This window comes from Rhagoletis zephyria, unplaced genomic scaffold (genome assembly GCF_001687245.7).
Source record: "Rhagoletis zephyria isolate East Lansing unplaced genomic scaffold, Rhagoletis_zephyria_1.1 Rzeph_scaffold_03977, whole genome shotgun sequence".
NCBI classification, from domain to species: domain Eukaryota; kingdom Metazoa; phylum Arthropoda; class Insecta; order Diptera; family Tephritidae; genus Rhagoletis; species Rhagoletis zephyria.
In genome coordinates, this window is record NW_016161060.1 from 24605 (window position 1) to 34129 (window position 9525).

The 9525-nt window shown below is 36.6% G+C and overlaps 1 protein-coding gene and 1 long non-coding RNA gene across 2 annotated transcripts in view; both read right to left on the minus strand.

Moving 5' to 3' along the window:
• LOC108370043 (uncharacterized) overlaps positions 1-8477 on the minus strand; it is a 29810-nt gene extending 21333 nt beyond the window's left edge. The window contains exons 1-3 of the long non-coding RNA XR_001848588.1: positions 8363-8477; positions 7237-7330; positions 7070-7148 (exon numbers count right to left, since the gene is read on the minus strand). This is a non-coding gene — a long non-coding RNA (uncharacterized LOC108370043). The remainder of the gene's footprint in view (positions 1-7069; positions 7149-7236; positions 7331-8362) is intronic.
• Positions 2919-4768, minus strand: LOC108370042 (uncharacterized). The gene is made up of 2 exons (XM_017625277.1): positions 4169-4768; positions 2919-4130 (listed from the first exon to the last, which is right to left on the minus strand). Exons 1-2 carry the CDS (start codon positions 4173-4175, stop codon positions 3388-3390), a joined length of 750 nt encoding a protein of 249 aa, XP_017480766.1. The 5' UTR covers positions 4176-4768; the 3' UTR covers positions 2919-3387.
• Positions 8478-9525: the final 1048 nt, after the last annotated feature.

The window sequence follows — 9525 nt, forward strand, 5'->3', positions numbered from 1 at the left end:
TCCAACGAAACAGTTAAGTGTGGATGCATGCATTTTGAGCCACTGCAAGACGACCTTTGAATCTATCCAGAAGTATATTTTCTTTACGTAGCTCAAAAGTTTATGTTTGATGTAATTCCATNTGAAATGAAACATAAAGATGAGTAAAACGGTGTGTTTTTGGTAGAGGAGCTGGATGTTTCTCTTCATACGACATGTCGGCATTTCGAAGACGACCACCGACTCTAAGAATCAAGAAATTTCTCTCGCCGATTTTCGTTTTTTGAAGGAAAGGCGAAAGCCTTTGGAGGCTTACCGGTAAAGATTTGCCATTTTCAAGGCTCTCGATTTCGTGATTGTATTCAATACGTTGTATGTTAGCTATGATTCGCCAAAATGTTTGGTCAAGTTCGCTTGTAGACGTATGCATCACATTCTTTGCTATTAATTTCAGATTGGTGGAAACCCCGTTGAAAACGCGGAAAACGTATGAAATGATGCGAAGAATTTTGGAAAAGAAGAACAATTTTCAATAATATTCATAAGAATGTTTTCTTCGTTGTTGCTAATGCTGCACTTGAAAGATGCAATGCTCCGACGCTCTATATCTGGGGTATCAGTGCACGTGTCTAATATAGGCCACTTATCTTCGTTACACTGAAGGAATGGTGGTCCTGAAAACCACATTGTTGTAAGCAAATCTGCCGCACTACATCCCCGCGATACAACATCCGCTGGATTGCATTTTGTTGGGACATGCCTCCAAGAAACCCCATTGCTGTTTTCTTGGAGCTCTGAGACACGATTTCCAACGAAACAGTTAAGTGTGGATGCATGCATTTTGAGCCACTGCAAGACGACCTTTGAATCTATCCAGAAGTATATTTTCTTTACGTAGCTCAAAAGTTTATGTTTGATGTAATTCCATGTCCTACTAAGAAGCAACGCTGCGCACAGTTCAAGTCTTGGTATCGACTGAGTTTTAATGGGAGCTACTTTTGATTTCGATATAAGAAGCGTGCATTGAAAAGAGCCTTGTACGAACGTCCTAACGTAGATTGCGCAGCCATATGCGCGCGATGATGCGTCAGCGAAACCATGAATTTCACTGAAACAGGGTGTAAAAGTGTTTTATTAATTAATGGCAAGTCGTCTGCTATTTGCAGCCATAAATCGGCTAAGCTTTTAGGCAGAGGCTCATCCCAATCAATCTGTCGAATCCACAACTCCTGCATTAGTATTTTGCATCGAATTGTGATTGGGCTTAGCAAACCTAATACATCGTAAATTCTAGCCACGGTTGACAAAATAGAACGCTTAGTGAGTTTTGAATGTCGACAAAATCAAAACGAAAACAAATCATGTCAACCTTCGGTTTCCATGATATACCCAATGCCTTTGTGATGTTTTCATCACTTGCTTTTATGGGAATCTCAGTTTTCGTGTCTGAAAGTAAGTTTAAACTATTTGAACTCCATTTTGCTAAATTAAGTCCTGATTGCGCGAGCATTGCAGTGACTTCGTTTCGAATTTGCTCAAGCCTGTTCTCACTATCAGCTCCAGTTAACAAATCGTCAACGTATAGGTCTTCCTTCAAAACCTTTGCACCTATAGGATAGATATCATGGAACAAGTCAGCTATGAAGAAAAGGCATCGAATTGCGAGAAAAGGGGCTGAGGCCATACCGTATGTTACGGTATTCAATTGATATATCTGCAACGGTTCGTCTCTGCTCTTTCTCCATAAAACTAATTGAAAGTTGCGGTAACTTTCTTTAATCAAAAACTGCCGATACATTTTTGCAATATCGGCTGTTAAAGCGTAGCGATTTAAGCGGAAGGTCAAAAGAGTTATGAGTAACTCTTGTTGAATGGTAGGTCCTACCATTAGAATGTCATTCAATGAGCGATTTGATGAAGTTGAAGCTGATGCATCAAATACCACCCGAAGCTTTGTGGTGGTACTTTCTGGGCGCAGGACACAATGATGTGGAATAACATAAGGCAACCGATCAAGATTTGTCTTATTTACTAACGACATGTGTCCTAAGCTCTCATATTCGTGCATGAAATCGGAATACATGTTATGTAGAAGCGGGTCGCGATACAAGCGGCGTTCAAGCGAGAGAAATCTTTCACGAGCATTGTCTAAGGAATTTCCCAAAACTTCTGGGGATTCCTTGAATGATAGGCTTACCTGCAAGCGGCCACTGGTAGTAACTACCACGTTATCACAGATATGTTTTTCACATCGCTTTTGTTCTTCTGGCAATTGAGAGGAATGTTGAGCAACTTCCTCAACCTCCCAAAATCACTGTAGCAAAGTGTCTAGAGTTGCAGACTCTACAGTTACGTTGCATGTCAGCGGTCGAAAGTCTGCCTTATATTCAAATTTTCCCCCGACTATCCAACCTAACGCTGTGCTTGTCAAACACGGCAAGCCTTCGCCCAAAGAAATCTTTTCCTGATGAATAAGTTCGAAAAACACTTCTGTGCTAATCAAAAGATCAATTCGCTGCGGTTTGTAGAATAAGGGGTCTGCTAGGTTGGTTCCTTGTGGAATATTCCAATTATCAGTGCGTATATAGTCCCCAGGTTGTTTTTCTGATATCGACTTAGTAACAGCAAACCACGAAGACCATTCAAAATCGGTATAACGTGAACGAACTGTAGCAAAAACAGCATGTTTGATTTGGGTGTGAATGTCCCCTATACCTGAAATATCTTGTTGGCAATGTAAACGACTTAGTTGCAAGCGTTTTGCAGTTTCTTCGGTCATAAAATTAACTTCAGAGCAAGAGTCTAAAAGTTCGCGAACGGGCTGGAAAATCCCGAATTTATCTTTCACCATAACAATGGCAGTTGGTATTATGTCTCTTTTCACGATCGAATAACCATTGACGTTGCATTGATTTGTCTTGAAGTGCCTTGAGCTGCGAAGTCTTGTGATGCATTGTGATCAGTTGTGTGATTCACCGAAGCGACTTGATTTACTGACGGCTTAGCGACAGAAAAAATGTGTAAATGTGTGTGGTGACATGCCTTGCACACGCGGCATTTATACTTTGATGGGCATTTAATAGCTGCATGCCCTTTGCGCAAACAATTTAAACATAATGCTGAACGTTTGACAAAGTCAAAACGCTCATTGACTGGAAGCGCTAGAAATGCAGAGCAACTTCCTATTGCATGTTCTGCACCGCTACATAAAATACAATTCAACTTAGAATTAACAAACGTATGAGGTCTTTTTACATTAGATTTTGCCTTGTAATCACGTTGTGGCTCACGCGAATCTGGGGTTTTGACACGGCTCTCTAAGAGCTGACAACGCCTGTTAAGAATGGCGTAGCACTCTTCCCAAGTGGGAACGGAATTGTGTTCCTGCTTTTCTTCGTACACTATTTTTCACCCAGTATCTACCTTCGATAGAACTATATGAATTATGATTGAGTTAAGGATATCAATTTCTGGTCCCAACGAGGGCAAAGATGAACGCAGAGCAGATACCTTATCTATTATGATACGTAACGCAGTGGCATCGGCTTTAGGCATTGCTTGTAAAGCAAACAAAGAAGATATGTAATCTAAGAAAATGAGTACATTATTGTCATAACGTTCCTTTAAACGCGCCAGTGCTTTAGGGTAGTTCTCTGTTATTTGAAATGGTTCTACAATAGCCAATGCTTGGCCTGAGAGACAGTTTATTAAATAATTAAACTTTTCTATTGTGGGAATTGTGGGATCGTCATTGACAAAATTAGCGAATGTGTGCGAAAATCGTTTATACTCGGCATATTTGGCATCAAACTTGGGTAATTTTAAGGTAGGCAAGCGACTTTGATGTGTAAACGAATGACTAGTCGAGGCATTCCCAAAACTTGCTTGGGCTAGACTTGGACGACGACCTTTATTCAAAAGTCTCATAATCTTTCCTTTTATTTCTATATAGCTCTCTTCGATGTCACTTCTTGCATTGTCATCAGGGCTAATCTTTTCAATTTGGCCCTGAATGTGGCTTATCTGCTTAAAATGAGACTCTAGTATTTGGAGACGACATTCTAATGTGATAGAATCAGCATTATCCCCTTCTTTTTCAACCTTTGACTTCATGTTTGTTATATTTCGCTTCATAATTGACCTTTGCTGCTTCAAAGAAGATAGGGCTTCAACACTTGTTTGCTGCTCGTCTTCATTTCCCATTTTGATAAAGCTCAATCGATGAAATCGAAGAGAGCAAAAAGACATTAACTGTAACTTCTAGAGCTTGTTTTCCTAAACCAACAAAAAGAATGCCGACGACAAGCAAAACGAAATTGTCATTTATCACAAATGCTGTGATAATACAGAAAATTTTAAGTATACATATACATGCATTTGTATGTATGTAGTTAATTTGAGCAGTTTAGAGATGAGTTGTACCTTTGATGAAGTCAGGCAAATTTAACTTGAGGCTAAAGGGAGCAAAGTGAGCAATAAATGTGATTATGCCGAAGAGTGAAACTAACGCGAGGGCAGCTTTATGATTCGGCTGTAGCTTATGATGCAAACCAGAGTGCTGATGACAAGAAAGCGCGAGAAACAAAAAATAACCTTTGCACCAACAAAAATATGATTTTCACCGGGGGAATATAGTATTAGGCGAGAGCGTTACTGAAAACTTCTAATTACTTAAGTATATAAGGCTTATCTATGTACAAATGTACATATACCTAGCAACAGTTACTTATTGTTTGTTAAAAGTCTTACATATGTATGAGTATATAAGTTAATATAAGTATATGTAAATAGGTATATATTCGCAAAGTGAACTTACAACTGTTGACAGATTTGTGTACCGCTAATTTAATGCTGCGATTTTCACCTTGAATGCCCTTCCATGTTTGTAGTTGGACCAAAATATGCCTTTATCGAAACTGAAGATATATGTATGCACGACGAGCCCAATAGTTTACCTTAGCGTTTTTCTGCATATATGTAGGTATTTCAGCTAGGATGATGTTCAGCGATGATTCGGAGACTGCCAGCGGGAGTATGATGAGCCTATGCTGTCATCCACTGCGATGGGCATCTCACACGTTTGTTGAACGATATGATACGTAGAGCCAATGACGTGGCTGTCGACGAGAAGTTAACGATTGAGATGGCAATCACTTGGTGTCGATTTTGGTAGCCCAGTTTGCCAAACCAAGCTGCAACGTAACGTTTCTTTCAACGCTTGTGGACTTAAGCAAGATGTCTGATGAGGCCGTGCACGATATAATAACGTATGTTTCGATGTACTGAAACCACGAGGTGTGGGGCGAGGCACGCCGCGAAAATATTTAGCGACGACAAAGTGTGTGGAAACTTACAATGATGAAGTTGACCCTTTTTGAAACGCCTTTGAGAACGGAAACGATATGTGTGAAGCTGTGTACTATGCTGTACTGCACTCCGCAATGACGAATTGATGAGTTTTTGTTGGTAGAGCAATTTATGCCATGACAACGAACTGATGAATGCTCTTTCAACTAGTCCAGTGATGCGCGTGGACCACACAAATTTTCTTAGCAATGACTCGCGAAAACAAAAGAAACCCTCTTTTTTTCTTGAAGTTTATGGTGCAGGACAAGTCCTGTTGCGGTCGCCAATGTTTGAGGTAAGGCAAATAAAAAACACCAGACGTGTGAATTCTAAGTCTTCTTTATTCCATTGCCTTGAGCGAACTAAAACTAATTACATAGTTACATAAAAATTGAAGTGATAAGTACATATGTAGCGCTTAAATGTGAGAAAGCTCACAAAGGAGCTTCAATGCTCAATTGCCTTAAAGCTAGAATTTGAGTGTAAACAACTAAATGAGTGATATGAGGCTTGTAGAACTATTCTTACTGTACTGAATAAAGTAAATAATACACGAATAATTCTACGGACTAAATATTGTTGCTAATAGCCCTCTCACCCAACAAGAACCATTCACTAAAACTGTAACTAACCTTTTATTATTTATTAGTTCCTTTTTGATATTCAACAATAGCAAGATGAAAAAAAATATAAACCAAAATTAGTAATATTTTTATGAATGTATGTAATTATAAAAGTTCACAGAGGAAACGCCGGAAAACAATGTATTGGTAACGACATAAAATGTATGGCAATTTAGATGTCAACAGAATAATAACTACGATAAAAAAGCATGAGAGAAGTGTGCGAAGGAGGAAATCTTTTCAATTTGAACAAAAAAAGCTTTAAATGCCGTTGTAAAACGGTCAACAAATTTCTTATAAAATATTTTGATTTTTACCATGATAAAAACATTACAAGGTAAAATCATTGAGAGACAGTCTGACGTTTGCCAGCAATATAATTTTAAAATTCGAACTCAAGCTCACACACACATTCTGATTTTTAATCTCAAACAACAACAATTGTGAACAATTTAATTTTTGTTAGTTTCAATTTTATATGATTTTCAAATGTTTGCAAACGTCAGAAAAAATTCATGGCCGACGAATTGAGAGAATGGTTTTACTTTCTAATATTTTTTCATGATTTTTACTGGGTGTAATTGAAACTCAGTCAAATGAGTATTAAGGAAAAGAAAAATTTGAGAATAATAAATAGAAAGAGAGGGGTGCACAAAGAGTTAAGTTAAATGTTATACCAAAATTCTTAAAAAGTAAACAAATCTATTTTTTTTTAATGTTACTGTATAGAGAGAGGTCTTTAAATCTATTTTATTTTTTATGAATAAGGCCATAAGCATATACCGTTTTTATGAATAAATCCTATAGCAAGATGCTATATATTTATTTATACACTTTTTGGCTGGCGAAATATGTAGTTTTTTCAACTTTTTAAAAAAGCGTATTTAACCACATTAAAATTTTTTTAATATTGAATGGCGCAACACAAGAACTCTTTTTGTTGCACGAAACCCTTGAACACGTGCTTGTCATCTATTTTTTCTATTTCGACATTTCGCTATTTTGAATTTCTTTCGTCTTGACGTCATTCGCATTGTCAGATTTTTGAAATTCGTTTTGGTTCGACATTCTGCTATTTCATAATTCTTTCCTTCTCATGTCATCCATCTTCCATTTCTTACCTTCCATTGCCGTTCGCATCTTCGAACGTAACTGTCAAACACTGCCCCATCATGCTTTTCAGTTTGGCAGGCACGTCCGCTGTTAGAAAGAGAATAGACAAAAAGGGGCATAAGATTCCATACATGTAAGTATATACGATGATTTCGAATCGCAATACGGAATATACCCCCTAGACTTGCTTGTGAGGAGGGGAAAATCAAAGTTGTTGAACTCTGGTTACTATTTTTCAAAATAATTAAAGTGTATCTTATCCACAGTACCTTCGTGATATAAATTTATGCCTATTCGTANTTTAAAATTCGAACTCAAGCTCACACACACATTCTGATTTTTAATCTCAAACAACAACAATTGTGAACAATTTAATTTTTGTTAGTTTCAATTTTATATGATTTTCAAATGTTTGCAAACGTCAGAAAAAATTCATGGCCGACGAATTGAGAGAATGGTTTTACTTTCTAATATTTTTTCATGATTTTTACTGGGTGTAATTGAAACTCAGTCAAATGAGTATTAAGGAAAAGAAAAATTTGAGAATAATAAATAGAAAGAGAGGGGTGCACAAAGAGTTAAGTTAAATGTTATACCAAAATTCTTAAAAAGTAAACAAATCTATTTTTTTTTAATGTTACTGTATAGAGAGAGGTCTTTAAATCTATTTTATTTTTTATGAATAAGGCCATAAGCATATACCGTTTTTATGAATAAATCCTATAGCAAGATGCTATATATTTATTTATACACTTTTTGGCTGGCGAAATATGTAGTTTTTTCAACTTTTTAAAAAAGCGTATTTAACCACATTAAAATTTTTTTAATATTGAATGGCGCAACACAAGAACTCTTTTTGTTGCACGAAACCCTTGAACACGTGCTTGTCATCTATTTTTTCTATTTCGACATTTCGCTATTTTGAATTTCTTTCGTCTTGACGTCATTCGCATTGTCAGATTTTTGAAATTCGTTTTGGTTCGACATTCTGCTATTTCATAATTCTTTCCTTCTCATGTCATCCATCTTCCATTTCTTACCTTCCATTGCCGTTCGCATCTTCGAACGTAACTGTCAAACACTGCCCCATCATGCTTTTCAGTTTGGCAGGCACGTCCGCTGTTAGAAAGAGAATAGACAAAAAGGGGCATAAGATTCCATACATGTAAGTATATACGATGATTTCGAATCGCAATACGGAATATACCCCCTAGACTTGCTTGTGAGGAGGGGAAAATCAAAGTTGTTGAACTCTGGTTACTATTTTTCAAAATAATTAAAGTGTATCTTATCCACAGTACCTTCGTGATATAAATTTATGCCTATTCGTATTTTTTTGGTAGTTTTACGTATATGTATTTGGCGTTTGTAAATTAAAAAAAAAAAACAACGAAACGAAAACGAAATATACGCAAAACTGCCAACTAACAAAGCAACGAGGTCGGTGTGAATCGATATTGCCGATATTCAATATATTGATATTATTTTAGTAGATATATCGGTATCGAATATCGTCAATTTGGAATATCGCGATACCGATATATCAAATTTTCATTGCCGATACGCATCCCTATTAACTGCATGCTAGAGCTGTGATACTATCGATAGTACCGCCACTCGAGAGTTTTTGAAACGATAGTTGAAGTATAGTAGTTACTATCGTCGTGAGAGGTATTGAATTGAAATGCTGAATTGCTTGAAAAGTAAATAATTAATAATTTTATAAAATTTATAAATTACTTTGCAAATTAAAGAGATTGTATTAATTTGTTTAAATTTGAATGCATCAAAAAGAACTAATAACTTCTTGTAAGCTTCTTATAATAATAAAATAATATATGCGTCTGAATTATATACATATACATATGTTTGTCCCTTTTGAAGTGCAAAGTGAAATTGGCTATAATAATACATTTCTAATACTACAAAACAAAAGATATTCGTTTAAATTGACAACTCATACTTATAAAATTCAACTGAGATCAAATCGGGAGGCGCATATCAAAATCCGGACAAAGGAAATTATTAACATTTAACCATATTATAAGAAAACGAATAAAGTACTGATCAAAATAATAGCGTGTAGCGCCAGCTGCTTGCCAGATACTTTGATGTTAAATTGTGTGCGTGTGTGCGTGCGAACTCGATCAAACCTACATGTCTGTAAGCCGATCAAACCTCTATGTAAAGCACATGCATGATGCCCAAAAGAAAGTAACTACGTTAGAGTGAGAAAGTTCGCTAGACTTATGGTTCGGTGAAGCAGTCTTGAGTGTGTGTGTGTATGTGTGAATGTTCGACTTAAACCGTATTTTGTATGTATTCCTTTGTACATAAATAAGTAAATATATACATAACTAATACGGGATCGGTCACTTGACGTAGAAAGATATAAAAGGACCAAAACTGAGACAAGCGGTTCTTAAAACGAAAGTTGCGGTGGTACTTTACAGTGAAAGTGAAG